At 41.9% G+C, this 18,426-nt stretch overlaps 1 protein-coding gene across 1 annotated transcript in view; it reads left to right on the forward strand.

Moving 5' to 3' along the window:
• Positions 1–18,426, forward strand: part of LOC145404290 (uncharacterized) — a 132,390-nt gene that overhangs the window by 97,816 nt on the left and 16,148 nt on the right. The window contains exons 6-8 of the mRNA XM_080275811.1: positions 210–286; positions 1,312–1,326; positions 3,982–4,161. Of these exons, the coding sequence (XP_080131937.1) occupies positions 210–286; positions 1,312–1,326; positions 3,982–4,161 (272 nt within the window). The remainder of the gene's footprint in view (positions 1–209; positions 287–1,311; positions 1,327–3,981; positions 4,162–18,426) is intronic.

Here is an 18,426-nt window from a genome sequence, read left to right on the forward strand (position 1 = left end):
ATATGAGACAACCAGAGAATACCCTATGAAATAATTCAGCATATTTTCACATATGCATTACACCAAATAATCATTGTACGAGAAAGGTAGATATGCTATAGTAATAAAAATCAAGTTGACGTATTAAAAAAATCAAATATAATGAAGCAATGAAAATGAGAATGGTATTTATTATTAGCCAATCACACTGACTTTCTTTTCACCCTCAGACATCATCTACTGCCAGACGCTGATTGTCGATGGTTTAATGGTCAATCTGGAAATAGTCGACATGTCCACACGTCCGGTAAGGCTGCCACGAAATGGGTAAATATGCTGTCATCATCATCATCATCATCATCATCATCCGATTTCCCATTAACCCCTTTCTTACGATAACGTCCCCCCCCCCTTTTTTTTACAGTATTGTTCTTGCTATTTTCGCATTCTGACTCCCCACCCTGTGAAGGGATGGTCTGGATAGGATCTCTGAGCAATTCTATCTCTAATGAGCAACTATCCCTCCTCCCCATCACATATTACCGTCCCTCATGTGCTTCCACTTGCTGACACTGCACTTTGTTTAATACGGCCATCTTCTCTTGACTCCTTCAGTATCATTACGTCTACTCATATATTTTTTGTATACTTGCGATTTTATAGCAATGAAGAAATAAAATGAGTCAATCTCGAACCTCTCCTGCTTGAAAAATTTTACCCTAAGCTGAATAAAATTGTCTGGAGATGGCAAGAATAAACTACTAGGACATCATCGTACTGAAGAGGTTAGCCATCTCATTCACATAGACTCCTAACCAGTCTCACCATTCGCCCCACACAACTGTACGCATTACGAAACACTAACGTGATTCAGATTATTGAACCTACGTATATCAGCTTTTCAGTCAGACTTGAAGATAAACCTATTTGCCTGAGATCGTGAAGGCATAGTTAAGCCCAGGTTTTAAGGAATCATACGAGTATGTGAAATCCATGATGAGAGCATAATGTGAAACGTGGCATGGAACACTGAGACGTCATTTTGATAATTTATTTTTTTATGCAACCAAATGATTTTATTTTCCTTTTGGGAATTCCCTTCTAGAGATGTTATGAAGAAAAACAAATTATATATATATATATATATATATATATATATATATATATATATATATATATATATATATATATATATATATATATATATATATATATATATATAATGGAATAAGTGAAAAATACGTCATCGTACTGAAGGGGTTAAACATATCTTATTCTCAACTGTTTAATACACTAAAAATGAAAGTCTGCATAGACCTGTACCCATTCAAGTCTGAAAATACGATCGTGGCTGTCCACTGCTTATCACTCAGCAAAAAGATTCTTAAGTAATATTAGCAAGATAAGAAAATACTCAACTGGATCACGTCTGTCAGACTCAATGCTTACGGGATATACTAAGATGTGATTTTTGTTTCTTTTTAACTGCATGATTGCAGTGCACCCTAGGCATAGATTCAGGTCTGTATACTCTCGTGGCCAAGGCTCCCTTCGCCGAGTTTTGGAACCTGCTCGTTAATCTTCTATTCTGCGTTACTTAAGTGACATTTTTAATATTTTATAATAGTGTAACAATAGCAAATGCTGAAGTGCAGAATAAATAAAGAATATGGCTTTAAGATGCCTGGACCCATGAAAATACGATTTTAGGATATAATTCATGCTGAAAGTGAAGAGTTGTGGGCAAACATATGAAAATAATTTATGAAGCATGTAATGATGAAGGAACATGTCTGACCTTTGTAATGATGAGGGAACGTGTCTGACCTTTGTGATGATGAGGGAACGTGTCTGACCTTTGTGATGATGAGGTAACATACCTGATTAATATATTCTGTCATGAGGGATGCAAACGGATTAAACATTCTCTCTCTCTCTCTCTCTCTCTCTCTCTCTCTCTCTCTCTCTCTCTCATCATCATCATCCACTCCTTTATTGCCTTAACAAGAACTTAGGGACCCTGGGCTAGGCTACTCAGTCCCCGCACTGAAAGCGAAAGTAGAAGTAACGGACCTTCGGAAATAAATTACTTGCTTACACCCTCCCTCACTCATTTCTAACAATACGGCCGTAATATACACCTGTACATTACCTTCACAGTTCCTCACCAGGCTTCTCCCTCCTCTGTCGAACCTTCCCATTGATAGCCACTTCTCGGAGCACTTAATGGAACACTGAGCACGCTAAAAATAACACTTATTGGCCTCGTTTCTCGGAGTGGCCAAACAGACAGACGCCAGCTCTCATCTAGTGACCCTTTGAACTGCACTTTTAACATTTACTGTCATACACTCGCTGCCTACTGATTTTTTTTTTCTTTTAACAACAAATCATCCAAGGGTAACAAAACGTCTGTTAGGATGGACTGCAATATGTGGGTTTTTCATTTTCTGCTCTCATTTCCTGTCCCAAAACTCCCACGTCAGATTCTTGATTACACTCATACTGAATTCTTTACGAGAGGAAGAATGTACTGTCCGTATATTCCATTCTCTGGGTCAAAAAAACAACGTTAGTTTTTCCCCTTTCCTTGCTACAGGCGCAGTTACTGTAGATAACTTTATGCTGTTATATTCAGAGGGTTGGGCAACCTCACGATTAATGCAACAGCTACCGTGTTTGCCCCAGCGTGTTTGCTTAGGACAATGCAAAATTATTTATCTCAATGAAATCTTCGATCCTGCTTCGATCTCTAAATAGTCAAGCTGCTGACGATGAACCCCAGGTAGGCGTGATTCGAGTTCTGGCTGTTCGAACCACTGATCCAAGAACTCGTCGCACTTCACTAGCTATCACAAGGGGGAGCCAATAGCACACTGATTAATAATTATGACTACTTCGCAGTTGTAAGAATCCGAGTTTAATTTTCGCCACGATCAGATTCTTGGACAAATTTGTTCCAACTTGTCCTCGTTTGTTTATTAGTACAGGGTTTGTTCAGTTATTATCCCCGTTTTCCATCGCATTTTCCGGAAAGTCTTATTATTTTTATTGTCAATTGACAGTTTATTTCTCTCAGCTCTTATCCGAATGTGAATTTTCTCAGCCAGTTGCTCATTTACCTCTATTTTCCATCCTTCCCATTATATTGTGCTCTCTAGTACTTTCACTCAATCTTTCCTCTACTCATTATTCATCACTGACCATTATCACCCATTACTTATTACTCCTCATTATCCATCACCTGTTATTCACTTAAATTCCCTACTATCCCTTCATTACCCAACTCTCAGTATTCATCAAATACCCATTACCTGTTCCTCATTGTTATTACCATTTTCCCCATCACCCATCCCTTATCACATCCCATTACCCATCACCTCTTATTGTCATTACCCATTACCCGCCATCACCCATCCCTTATTATTCCCAGTAACCTGTTCTTCACCGCTGTTACCCATTATTACCATCACCCATTACTCAGATTTCTCATTGTCCTTTCATCATTGTTCCCCTTCTTTTCATCATCACTTCTTATTTACTCCCCATTACTTATCATCACATAGGCATTGTGATAACCCATTACCCATTATTACATGCTGTTGAGTGACGCCTTCACGTGGTGGCACTGATGAAAGTGGGTGGACCGTTGCCTGGCTATACAAACGGCCCTCATCTCCTTCCCAATTTCCCAAAACTAGGATGGTGGACTGCAGAAGATTAATTTCAGTCTGGAGCCCACTAAGTCCACGTTCAGATGAGCCTATGGTTGCACACTGCTTACTATTACCTACTTACCATCACTACTACTGCCTACGAACCGCTAATACTACTACTTACTAACCACTACTACACCTAACTGCTACTAACAACCACCACCAACAATACCATTACTACTACTACTACTACTACCACCACCACCACCACCACCACCTTACTACTGCCACACCTACCACCATCTGTACTCACGACTCCCCACGTCCCCAGGACAGTGGTTGTGAGGTGCCGCGCATGGAGATCTGCCAGTGTGACGGGTACCTGGTGGTGTACAGCGTGGCGGAGCGAGGCACCTTTCTTGCTGCCTGCCATCTCCTTCACGCTATCCTCACGCTAAGGCCGCACCTCCCACGCCCACCCATCACGCTCCTCGGCAACAAGCAGGATCTGGAGCACTCTCGGCAGGTGAGGAGGACGTTCTGGGTAGGTGAGAGAAGTGTGTGAGTGAGGAGAGTGTTGCAATTATGTGATGTGAATTTTCTGAATTGGTTCGAAAGATATGCATGTAAGTTTTATCGCTGAAGTAGGTGAGGGAGGGGTTCTAAATGGATAGCAGAGGTGTTTTGGGGTAGGTGAGGGAGGGAGACAGGTGAAGAGGTATTCTAGAGTGAAGGAGGTATTATACACGTATGCAGGAAAGGAAGATGTGCAAGCGAAGGGAGGGGATGTGTAGGTTATGTGTAAAAAAATAAACTAAAGTAGTAAGAAGGTAGGGTAGGTGTTCTGTGTAAGTGAAGGAGGTGCTGCAAACAGGTATGAGAGAGAGGCCGGTGAGACGAGTATTCTAAAGTAGATGAGGGAGGGTGGTAGGTGAGGCAGGTGTTTCAAGCAGGTAGGTGGGGGAGAAGTTTTAAGCACGGGAGGGAAGCAAGTCAAGCGCTACAAGCAGATAGGTGAGACAGATAAGGGCGGCGGGTGTCACAAACAGGAAGGAAAGGAGGGGATTAAGGCAAGTGCTATAGGAAGGTGAATCAGAATCCTGATAATTTTATGTGAAAGAGGCATCTTCCGAAGTAGTGAAGTTAGGTAAGGAGTAAACGGGAGAACTTGAGGTAGAATTCTAGGTAGATAAGACAAACACTGCATCACTCACAATACTAATAGTCGAGACAGATTTTTGGAAGTCGGGAGAGGGAGAAAGAGGAGAACTCACTGGAAATTAGATTGTGAGGCTGAACAGTTTAGGCAGAAAAGCTAGAACTTACATATGTTCAAGGCAGATTAAAATTTAAGGTGGAACACTGCAGGCAGATAGGGCAAGAACTGTGCCACTCTCCATGCAGAGAGACGAGGCAGATTCTGGAAGTTAGGTGCGGCATGAATTTGATAAACGATGACATACTGGAATATACAATGAAACACTGGAGCATATAAGATAAAAAATACACCACTCTTACTGTGAACCTTAGCCTGAACCACTCTCTCTGATGAACCGCCGACGATCAAGGTGAAAAGGATGGGAGACTGGGACGGAAGTGAGATGAGAATTTCAGATGTAACGAACCAGCGTAGGATTATTGCGATGCTGTTAATTGACACTGGCTGCATAAACCTTGCACTGCACTGGGACAATATAGGTGCTTCATTTGAGCAAACGTCAGACGATTTCATTCATCGAGGGAAACGCTAAACAGCAAAAAGATTGTGAAAATATCTTAACAGTTATGTGAGAATTATGACGTTGCCCTTTATATTTGCTGAAGACAAACGCTTCTAGTAATCTTAGAGGAGAAAGAGACAATGTCTTTTAATCTCTTCAGTGCTACAACTTTTCCTCACAAGTGCCGGTTGTGTGTGTGTGTGTGTGTGTGTGTGTGTGTGTGTGTGTGTGTGTGTGTGTGTGTGTGTGTGTGTGTGTGTGTGTGTGTGTGTGTGTGTGTGTGTGTGTGTGTGTGTGTGTGTGTGTGTGTGTGTGTGTGTGTTATCAGCTTAGAGGAAACCTTCCATAGTGAAGGGATTAAATATCGCTATTTAGAGACTGATGTTCATGCATTTCACAATGTTACATCAAAAGTAGCTTAATCAACCCATGGCAGTGACCCAGAATATTTTTGGTGTACAGATTCGAGCTTGAGTCGTTCGAGATTTTCCTTTTGTCCTTATTATTATTATTTTTTTTTTTTCGCGATGATGGACTCTAATACATATCCTTTATCTACCGCAAACATCATTATTTAAGGCTACAGAGAACTTGCCGTATTCTCATGTTTGACCTTCACTGTGATGGTTGAAGTTAGACACATTTTCTGACTACTCTGGTCAGCTTTAAGAACCAGTATAAAGCTATAGGATTAAAAGGAAATTGTGTTAGGCATGTCTGTGTCGCACTCATGCCTTTGTGTTCACCGCTTTCGTGTTGGTTTCAAGGTAAGTCACAGGGACATGATTATTACGGCTCTTGATAATTCGTCACTGCAAAACTCCTCTTTCACATTTCATAGTTTGTGCCTCTGACGTCATCATGGAGGCTTACAGTATATACAGCCTTGCCTCAGTTTGCCTTGGCCTGTCTACCGCCTTTTACATCTATCTGCCGTCTCTGAGCCCGGTTGCATGCTGAGCACATTGACTTTACATTTGCCATGACGCACGAAACGTTTCCCCACCGAAATTGTCTCTGCATGCATTTGGTTATGTATTTATACCCTGCTTGTAATTGTCTGAACCATATAACTGTTAGAAATAGTTTAAATACAGACCAGTTCTTGTGTATACTCTCATCACTAACGATGTTGTCCTTGTATACGCTTTGAGCATCTCTTTCCATCCTGCTAGTAATCAGTTAAAGATATTGTGGGAAGTAGCTTAAGGTCATTTCGTTTCTCTGCTTAGTATCCCAACGATATTATTTATGCATACACTTTGAATCATCTGCTTATACAGTGTTAGTAACTAGTAGATTCAAGATGATAATAGAAATGGCATAAGCTAACCCAATTCGTGTATTCTACAGGTTTGTTTACTAGCTTCTTCATGTATTCTCACCTTCTGTTTATATCCTTTGTTAGATATAAGTTACTGTTGGAATTTCCCTTCGTTAGGTCCAACTCTTTCACGCACAAGTGTACTTACAACAGATACGCGCAGAATTAGAAGTAAACTTGGGTGATGTGGATATGCATCGTACAGGAGTCATTGGGTGTAACTGGATGGGAAACGAGATGGTTGGGGAAAAAAAAAAAAAAAGTTACAGAAAACGAAGTATGGGAGGGAATGGGTGGGACTGCAAAAGAAAGTCTCAAGGGGGCAGAGATTAATGGTTACTCAATCTTTTAATATTAGGATGGGTGAAAGTGAGGCACAGGCGAAAGCAAATGTTCACCACTATTCCACTCTGTCCACATCACAGTTTTAAACGTGCCTGTCATATTCCTCCCAGGCAAAATCTGAAAACCCAATGCAAAATTTGAAAGCATTTTTCAGTTTCATGACAGATTTTAACTACTCCAACTTACATAGAGGAGGCCTCCACTGTCTGGTGCTCAAATAACTATAGCCTTTAGATGCTGATACCAATGCTTCTTGAGAAAGAATATATTTCTCAGCCATTTAACATATCCGGTAACCTTATAGAAGTAGCAACAAGATTTCATACGTGTCGAATGTCATGTCGTCTGTCTTCGATTAAATCCTGTGCCCATTTGTGCATCCTCAAGCTGCATAGTGGACCATGGCATTATATTTTCCGGACTCATCGGCTGATTTCAAAAAGCGCGGACGTCAGGCGGGGTGCAACATGGCTGCCACGACACAAGCGCCGCTCTGGCAAAGGACACACAAACTACGCGGCACTTCCCATGAGAATGACCCTCCATATAATAGAACTCAGTGACACACACACACACACACACACACACACACACACACACACACACACACACACACACACATCCTGGGAATATAGCAACGATATAGGGCTAGTTGCCGAAAATGAAACCATCTTGCTTCTTATGATTAATTAAAAGAAAACAGGAGACCCAAGGAGAAGAGGCTGTAAAAGTTCTAAAATGAAAGAATACTGCAGTGTAAAGGATAACTGGACCCAGGTAGTGTCTTAAAACATCAAACCGGGATGAAAATAAGTCGAGGGATGATGCGAAGGGGCTGAGTCTGCAATGTTCCTCTCCCTCGTCTCGTCAACGCAGCTCAGAGGTACATCTCCTGGGATGAGAAGTTAGGGACAGCATGAGAATGAAGGGGTAGGATGTAGCACAAAAGGGAACGTAGCTCAACTACTTCCGGATCCGCAAGCAGTGGGGATAAAAAGAGAGAGAGGTTGGTGAGAGGGACAAAACCTTAACTCCTACACCGCGGGCTTGTTTACCAATTACTTGCGTGTCCCGCGGGGTTATTTGGGCTCCGAGAGACTCTCAAAAAATATTTGCTAAAAATCAGTTATTAGTCCTAGAATAATAAAATTATATATGCTTATAGCACATACCTTCAGCTTTCTCCTGGAATGATTGTTGAGCCTTCGTCAGTTTCCGTAGGACTTGTGGAGACCTCTGAAGTAGGGTAACTAAGTCTCCACTTTACACTTCCCGACAACCCGTTATATGATTACCACAGCCAGATACAAACACTATAAACACTATTCTACCATTTTCAAGTAGTTTGGGATCCATACTAAAAAAAAAACAGTGTGAAAGCAATGGAAATTACGAGCGCGTCTGATCGCCGCACTTGCGCTAGTTCGCTCTAGGCACTCTGTCATTTATTATTCATAAAACCCCTCACACTTTATATTTCTATTACTATATCACACTTATATATATCTGGAGTCTTTCTCCATAAGTTTCATTCAGTCGTATTATTTTATTGTCACTGAAGTCATTCTATTTTTCAGTCAGTAAAATACGTAGAGAGCCACGGATTCACTCTCACTGTTATAACATAAATTATTTGTACTCATATTCTTATATTACTAATTACTTACATTACTATTTACATTTTCTATTCTATTTTCAATATTTATCCTTCTATTTTACTTACAATATGTTATTCACTGTCACTTTCAGTAAGATGAAACTATAGTACACTGTTCAATCATATGAACTGAACATCCATTGCTTTCACCTGCTATTTACACATTATTTACACATTATTTACACATTATTTCCAAATAATTCTGCTTCCACACTTGCACTGTTAGAACTGCTTCTGGCTGTGATAATCGAAGAAGCAGGTTACACAGAGGGGAACCTGGCATTCAGCGCACTGCCAAGAGGTGCGTTTATGCTCAGGTGTGCGGCGTGGTATGCGCACATACCTGACACCTGCGAATCGCAGCCTTCCTTTTCCCTGTGGCAGGCATTAGCTCAAGTCTGTGCCGCTCCATATACGCCCTCTGCTCAAGTCGGTCGGGAAGTGTAACTGGATGGCGCTTTGGAGTTGCTGCTTGCACCTTACCATATTTTTCCAGCAGCTGCTGGACACAAGTCCTGGCGAACAACCTCAGGGAGAAGGACTTGGGTGGCTTTACCTTCATCTTGTACAGGATGAAGGCGTTCAGCATCGTCATATCTATGAGATGCAGAAAAACTTTCCTGTACCACCTAGTATTCTTCCTGAGGCAGTCGATCTCACCAATCATCATGTCGGACTTGTCCACCAGCCGCATGTTTATATTATAGTCCAACACAGCATCAGGTTTCATCACAGGTTCGCCTGTCCTACGGTCGACCTTCCCACTGTCTCTCATCTCCCCCTTATGTACGGTGGTGAGCATGTGCACGACTCTCTTGTCATGCCACCGTATTGCCAGCATCTTCTCAGACTTGCGTAGGTGCACGTCTCCTCGCTGCGAGTTTCCTGCCTCTGGGAATTTGGGGAAGTTGGCACGATTACTTTTGACAGTGCCGCAGGAGCCAATGCCGTGCTCAGAAAGGTATTTGGCAAGTTTCGGTGCTGTATAGTAGTTGTCTGTATACAGCACATGATTCCCACCAAAATACTTTTCTAGGAGCACTTTCACTACACAGCCTGAGAAGCCAAGGGGGTGTGTTTTATCGAGATCGACAGTGCTGGCTGAATATATGACGAAGTCAAGGATGTACCCGGCTCTACAGTCGCACAGTACAAAGAACTTAATTCCAAAGCGATGGCGTTTGCTTGGAATGTACTGAACAAACCGAAGACGTCCTCTGAACAGAACCAAGGACTCATCAATGACAACCTTCTGAAATGGGTGGAAGAATGACATGAACTTATCCTTCATTCTGTTCAGAATCTCCGGATCTTCCAGAGTGGGTCGGTTTGGGAAGGTACATCGTTGTCGGCAAAGTGCAGGTTTCCCATGATGTTCCGGAAGCGATCTCTGGCCATGTACTTGTTGAAGGTCGGTGAGGGTAGTAAGGGGTCCATGGACCAGTATTCTTCCAACTCATGCTTCTTGGAGTGTGGCATAAGAAGCATGAGGGCAAAGAACACATACAGCTCCTGCACTCCCAGCATGGTCCACTGTTGCATCTTGGCTGCACCTGTACCACTAGCAGCACGTTGTGATTCGAACCTGTTAGTCTCATCACATATGTGCTGCATGACTTCGTCATCTAGGAAGGCCAAAAGGTAGTCGACACACTCAGCATTTTCGTCCATAGTGAAGGCAGGCTGAACTCCTGACGAGCTCTCATCGAAAACCAGGTTTCTCGGGGACAAAATCTGACCCTTCCGTCCACGCGAAGGCGTCCAGGATTCCCCTGGCGTGGCGGTGGAGGGATGGTGGTGGTGGTGGTGGTGGAGGTTGGCTGAGAGGGAGGCTTATCACGGTCAAGGTCACTCGCACTGACCCTAGGTTGCCGTACAGCACTAGCAGCCCTTACCCTACTAGCTACACTACTTCTCACTCTCTTAGATCTACCTCTACCTCTACGGCCGGCCTTCACTGTTGATGCTGGTGGTGACTCCGACGACGAAGACTCCGGAGATAACTCAGCCGACGATGATGACGAGATGAGTAAAGCGGGGCTTGGGGAACGGGGAGGTGAATGATCTCGTGACTCATGGCGGGCTGGGTCACGTGGGGGCATTGTTCTGGGGCTAACACGCCGCCTTTTCACTCCCTTCCCAAATTCTTTTCCTTCCTGCACTAAAGGCTCCTTTCCCTTGGAGCTACACACAGATTCACTGGTAGGAGCACTTGTTGTCGCTGTTTCTGGCGCGATAAGTTCACCCGGCTCATCACACGATTCACCGGAATCGTCAAAATCGCTGTCCATTATTATCATCGACAATTCAGCAAGTTCTCGTGCCACTGCAGAGTCACTGAGGCCTTTCCTGCTTGCCTCAACACTTTTCTTGGGGGTAGAGGTCACGGGGCCCTTTGCAATGGGCGCAGAAGCGGCAGGAATGGCGGGGTGCGAGTGCGACATGTTGTCTCTGCAGTGGAGGACAAGGAACTAAATGCTGCGGCTTATCTGCGAAGGGAAGGGTTGACAATGACACTTTAGGCTGACTGCTGGTAACTTACAGGCTAATTTTTTATAGGTAGAAAATCTCGGCAATAAATAAAGAAATAGGTACTTCCAGGTGAATGTAAATGTCAAGTAGGATTCTCCTTCCTTTGTGATATATATTTTTATTACAGACATCGATTACAAGGCATAAATCAAAGGGGAAATTACCGTGGTAATGTAGCGAATGAATGCACGTGAGGTTTTGTCAGGTGATAATTGGGCAATTTCAGGAGTATAACACTATCACTTACCTGTTTTTTTTTTGGTATATATTATTGGGTAAAAATATTGGGCATAGGGCTTATTTCAATGGATGAAATCTGTGGAAAAAGAAGAGGGAAATTTCCGTAGCGCAGCGCCGGCGTGGAGGTGAGAGGAGAGGGTAATGGAGGGCAAGTAGGGAGGGGAGTCAAGAAGGGGGTAAATTATCTGAGAAGGGAAGGGTTGACAATGACACTTTAGGCTTACTGCTGCTAACTTACATGCTAATTTTTTATAGGTAGAAAATCTCGGCAATAAATATAGAAATAGGTAGTTCCAGGTGACTGTAAATGTCAATTAGGATTCTCCTTCCTTTCTGATATATATTTTTATTACAGACATCGATTACAAGGCATAAATCAAAGGGGAAATTACCGTGGTAATGTAGCGAATGAATGCACGTGAGGTGTTGTCAGGTGATAATTAGGCAATTTCTGGAGTATAACACTATCACTTACCTGTTTTTTTTTGGTATATATTATTGGGTAAAAATATAGGGCATAGGCCTTATTTCAATGGATGAAATCTGTGGAAAGAGAAGGGGGAAATTTCCGTAGCGCAGCGCGGCGTGGGAGGTGAGAGGAGAGGGTAATGGAGGGCAGGTAGGGAGGGGAGTCAGGAAGGGGTTAAAATAGCTAAAATGTCAACAATGGATGGGAGTACAGATGAGATTTGGAGTGCTGACTAGTGTTGAACATTGGCAGTACTGATATATGATACAAGCCACCACTTGAGAGCCCGGGATAATTCAAAATAACACAGAATCACAAAAGTGACGCCCCGCGGTATGATCCATTGTAGCCGAGCGTCACGAAAGTGACGCCCCGCGGTTAAGGGGTTAAGGAAAGAATGGGGAAGAGAAAATTTAGGAGAGAAAGGAGAGGGAAAATGATGAGGAATAATACTCAGAAATGGATGGGAAAGGAGAAATAGGAGGCAAACTAACTTCCTGTTCCGCAAACAATTCGGTGTAGAAGGAAAAGGGTGAGAGAGGCAAAAAGACGAGGAGAAGACTAATGAGAAGAGCTGAGAAAGGAGACAAAGGAGAATAACCTCTTCTGGATCACCAAGTTGATGGTACCGGCGAAGGAAGAGTAAAAGAGAGAAGCAAAATGGTAAGAGAGAGAGAGAGAGAGAGAGACAGACAGACAGACAGACAGACAGAGAAATATGATGGAAAATAAATGAGAATGGAACAGCAAAGGGCTAAACAAAACAGGAAAAAAGGGCAGAGAAGACGAAAAGAACAGGGAAATGAATGGAAAACACACACGAAAAGGAATAAGTCTCTTCCAGGCACACCAATGACAGAATGTGAAAATGCTGGAAAAGGAGGAAGACATAAAGACACAACTCAGAAGAAAAATGAGAAAAGAGGAACTGGTGAGAGAAACGAGAAGAATAATGAGGATAGATGAACAGGGGATAAGAAACGAGAACAGCAGAAAAATGAGGAAAGAGGAACAAGGGAGATAACAGGGAAGAAAATTGAGGAAAGAAGAATAGGGGAGATAAACGAGAAGAGAGGAAAAATGAAAGATAATTCCCCCCGACTACCCGTGTAAATGGAATGATGCAACATTGGAAAAAAAAAAAGAAAATCAAGACATAAGAGAGAAAATATAAGAGGGAAAATTCCAGGATAGAGAGGACGGAGTCTGAGTCAGCGCTCCCGCCTGTTGTGTAATAGGAGGCTTCGCAGTAACACTTTCTCGGTTTTATTTTGCATAATTTATCTTGACACTCTCTTGTATGCTATTTATACCGTTTTTTATTGACATAGATTGTATCAGTAACGTATAAAACGAGGTTGAGGTGTCAGGTGCAGAATAAGTCGCTAAGGAAGAGGTATTGCGAAGTATCCAGGGACACTTAAAATGCGACTTATGAAACGACGTGAGAGGGAGGATGGTGAAGTGATTCGATAGGCAACTTTAGGTGAGATGAGGACACATTAGTTAAGAGGAGAGGTAGACTGAGAATGGAAGTGAGTGTGGGTAAAGAGGACATGTGAAGAGGGAAGGTGTCAGAGATAAAGCAGCATGAGAAAGGAATGTAATGCACGAGTAGATAGGAAAAAAGGATGTGGCGAGAGACGACCTGTGAGGAAAGAAGGTACTGTTAGAGTGACGGCAGTATGAGAGAAAGAAACAGTGCAATAAAGAAGGTGGTGTTAGAGGAAATATACATGAGAAAGTAGCGTAAAAGAGAAAAAGTTGTGAAGAGAGAGGAAGTGTGAAGGAGTATGACAGTGAGAAATGCAAAGGGAGTGTGAAAGTGAAGAAGGCATGCTACATCCCAACGATTATATTAATTCTTACATTCAAGAGTTACAAATAAGTTCTGTGGATCTCCTACACTGCGACAGGTCTCCCAGAAGCTAATTAAATTGCCACGTGATTTAAAAATCTTCTCTGACTAAAGATGTTAAGATGTACTTCCTTTTAGTATCAAAAGTATGTAGTGTGCGATATAGTTTATACAATTTAGTTAATGGTAAAAATAAAAAAGAAATTAGAAAGCACTCACAGAGCGTACCCAGCCATCAACATTATAATTGATGATTTAGAAACCAACCTCCTTCCAACGTCGTTGGTAGAAGTAATTAATTCTAAGGTCTTCATCTTTTCTCTCACCCAGTCTCAGAGCAAGACCTCCACGGACGTCAACAAAGTCTATGATTTATTGATATATCCGAATCCAGATTCATCTCAAAATCTAATAAATTCTTCCTTGACCCAATCCACTTGATTTCACTGAAATCTGAAAACAACTTTTTGAGATATTTTGTGCAAAAATAAAGAGATAAACAAACAAACACGGGTAAAAGCATGACCTCAGTTGAACTTCTCTGGCGCAGGTAAAAAATATTTATGTGTCGTTTGCAGAACAAGCTGGTTGGTAAGAGGTCATTTGGAGCCGCCCAAGCTCTCAAGAATATGGCCTTGCTTTGCGAGGAAAGAATGACGAGAATCACAATTTTGTTTTCTCTCCATCCATACCATCCTCTGCACGTTTCATTTCCACCATCTCGTTCTTTGTCTTAACTCTTTCACTATGCGACATAAATATTCATTGTAATTTACTGGTGCTATCTCCAGACGATTCTTTTTCTTTTTCTTTTCAACTTTAATAATTACCTCTGTTAATAAAGGGGTCAGTGAAGGCTTGAAATGTCTATCTCAAGATGAGTAAAATGGTATGGTAGCAGAGAGAACAAAATGAAAAAGATGTCCTCAGCGTGAATATGTACGAAATCACGCATCTGCACTACGAACAACGCAGTCGGATCTCATTGACCTGCATACGACGCAGAAAGACGGCACTTGAAGGTCTGGGTCAGGAAAGGTCGAGATAACATCTGAAGGTTGGATGTTTTCAAGTGGACGGAGTGACGTAGGCAGAAGGGAGGCAGGGGAGGTTAAATTTCACTCATGAGAGGTTCCAGTCAAAATTACAGTTGTTTCTGTGCTGAATAAACTCTGGAGTCTCAAGAGAAGAAGTGTGGAGCAGTGGATTAGAGGGTCCCAATCCCACAATTGTTGTCTTCAGAATGAGTGCGAGTGTGCTTGGGAGGTGAGGCAGATGTGACGATGTATGTGGGCAGGTGTGATGTACGGATTGAAGGTGAAATGGGATTAGTGTGACTGACATTTGGTGTGAGGTGGAGTGATATTAATACTCCCAGGCTCCTATAATCCACACTCAGCAGAATAAAAAGGGTCTGGTGTTAGCAAGAACAGGATATAACAGTTGCTCCGACCATGAATGTGATAATATGATAGACTGATGGTGGTTGACCGGACTGAGTGTTTGAGAGAGGCTGATGTACAAACAGAAGGTAAAATGAGATGTGTGTGATGGTAGAAGCTTACAGGATATTGTATGTGTAAGAATGTATGATGTACACAGATGGTGGAAGGTGCATTGTGATTCGGGTGTGACAGACAAATAATGGAGACATGACTTCGATTGTTTAAAGGAGTGTGATGTACAAAGAGAAGATACACTGAGATTGATGTGACTTGCAGATATTGGAAGTGGTGTGGTGTGCAGACGAAAGATGAAAAGAGATCATTGTAAAGATAGGAGGTAATAGGATTTAGCGTATGTACAAGTGTCGCAGATGGTAGAGCAAAATGTGACAGTGATGGCTGAGGTGTTTGTAGTAATCATATGGTATAAACTGACAATAGGGTTAATGTACCTCAATAAGTATGAGAGTCTGGGTAAAATAGCTGAGGGGGTGTGATAGATGGTGCAAAGTGATAAGAAGTTAGTGCATTTGAATCGATGAAGTGAACGCAAAATGACAAAAGTGGTGCAAAGTTACATGGGGCTGGTGTGTTAACGCGACTCTGATAGGCAGATGGTGATGGTACAGGGTGACAATGGGGTGGATGTGCTTGTGCGAGTGTACTATCAATACAATCGTGCAAAGTGACGGGCATATGATGCCCTTCTCTGAGGGTAATTTTCTGCTGGTGCACGGTCATTTTCCCACGAATCCGGTGACATTATTTTTTTTTAGTTTCATCTTGCTAACTTCAAGCGATTATGTTGAGCTTAGTAGGACTTTTCAATCAACAGGGATTAAATATATTCTTCAACATGGATTAAATATATTCTTCACTGATTCCTTCCACTAAAAGAGCTGTTCAGAAGCAATGCTTGTATTGGGGTTACTGCCATTTTGCTTAGCAATTACATTCCTTCCTCGTTCCTCCTTTCACCCTTTTTTCCTATCGTCACCTTCTCCCCTAATCCTCTCCTCTTCCCGCCCCTCTCCTCCTCTCGTGTCCCCTCTCCCTCCTCTCCACCCTCCCCCTCCCTCTAGCCAAGGTCTGCGCAGCCGCTGTCGTGTTGTCTCCATCTTGTTGCCACCTGCGAAGAGGGAAGTTTGAATAATCCAGGGCAAACGAGACGCATATACAGAGGGTGCATTAACATGGGGAATAATTGCAGACACTTCTAGAGGATGCATTTACAGAGGGTTACGGAGGTTTTACTTGGAAAGGATTAAATAGGGCACATATACACACTTACAAAGGGTATACTTACAGCGGGTTAGATAAGACAAATTTACTCACTTGCAGAGAACTAACGTTAGATTATGATATTCACCTGAGGACCCTGTCGCAATGAATGGGTTAATGGAGTCTATACCCAAACCCTCCAGTTCCCAACGTATTCAAACCGAAATTAATTTGTCTGAAAAAAAATAAAAAACAAGAATATATTATGAAAGACGTTGTGGTACAGTAGTGCAGCTTACAATCACTTATTTTAAGAACATATTCTGGGTGTCACTATCTCTGTAGTCACATCTTCCACATTTAATTCATTCTCCCTACCTTGAAGAGATGTTTTCCTGTTTAGCGGGGATGTCTTTTCGTGAACGGCATTAATCTCACCCCTCCAGTTCGAAAAGCCTCTCTTAAAACTGAATCAGGTTGTCTGGCGATAGCATAAATAAGTAAAAATGCCGTCATGATGTTGAAAGAGTTACTAAATTTCAGTGAAAGTATTAGAAAATCTATTATGTATTTCGGCAGGATTGCGTGACACTGTTTTATTCCCGGTGGTGGCAAGAGATCTTATTCAGGGAGAGACCAACAGGACTCAAAGGCATTTTATGTTTTCAACTCAGCTACTTTCATTAACTCCCTTCAGCCTCTCTTTCTTCACTGCAGCGCTGCATTTCTCTCCCTGTCTTCTGTTGCTATTAACTTGGCCACTGCTTTTCTCAACTGTCTGCTTGCATTTCTCTCCCATAATTGCGGGTACAAAGTCTTACTTTCTAATTTTATACTGCAAGAGTAAACCAGGGCTCTCAGTACTCCATTTATGGAACTGATTAGTTCTGAAGCTCTATTCTTCAATTCCTTGCCTCTGCTTATGAATTATAGTCTTTTAAATGTAATGTGTCCAAGAATCTTTATTTTTGGCTTCCTCTTGGATCAGCTTTCCTCAGATGAGACGAGTTTTTCAGACTGTCAGCTTTGGGTTCCAAATACTTCATAAAAAGGAAAACAGTGTGTGTTTCCCTCCACTAAATAAAATGGCTTACTTTCACAGAATTAAAAAGTCGTGCTACAGGCAAAATGACAGACGACAAAATGATTACTTTTTACCTTGGAAAGGACTTTTATCATATAGGGCACTCGCAGAACCAGAAGAGAAAAGAATTCTAGATATTCCAGTGAAGGGGATAAGTCCGAAAAGAATTAAGAGTTTAAGGGTGTTGCAGTTAAGTTTAGAAAGAAGTTAGAGTTTATATATAGCGTCCAGCTCCAAGGATGTTCAGGGGCGGGGGGTGAGGGGGTTGGGTGGGGGGTTGATCTGGGAGGGTGGAGAGGGATGAGGCAGATGGTCTGGTACATGGGAAAAACCACAGTGTAGAGACAAGGACATTTTTTTGTGTATGTGTGGGGGGTGAGCTTGGAGGGAAGAGGGACATTGGGGCAAGGGGTCTAGGACATGGCAGGAAGGCAAGAATGAAATAGCAAAGGCGTTCTCTTGTTGAAAGGGTGAGAGTTGAATATATTTCCCAGTTCTCAAGGATGCTGAGGTTGGGGAAGGGGGGTGGGGAGGCATGGGACGGACGGACTACTAGAGGATTCCCGTCACGTGCTGGGCGTGCCTGGATTAGCAGTTTTTCGCGTCTGGAGATGAGCGATGGCCTTGCTGGAGAAAGTGTGAAATTATTGCAGTTCTGGTATAGGTATTATTATTATTATTATTATTATTATTATTATTATTATTATTATTATTATTATCATTAATATTAATATTATTTTCATTATTATTGTTATAATAATAATAATAATAATTATTATTATTATTATTATTATTATTATTATTATTATTATTTTTATTTTTATTATCATTATTATTATTATTATTATTATTATTATTATTATTATTATTATTTTTATTATTATAATTATTATTA

Source organism: Coenobita brevimanus, chromosome 63 (assembly GCF_032717465.1).
Source record: "Coenobita brevimanus isolate Jiangsu-jjx chromosome 63, ASM3271746v2, whole genome shotgun sequence".
In the NCBI taxonomy this organism is placed as follows: domain Eukaryota; kingdom Metazoa; phylum Arthropoda; class Malacostraca; order Decapoda; family Coenobitidae; genus Coenobita; species Coenobita brevimanus.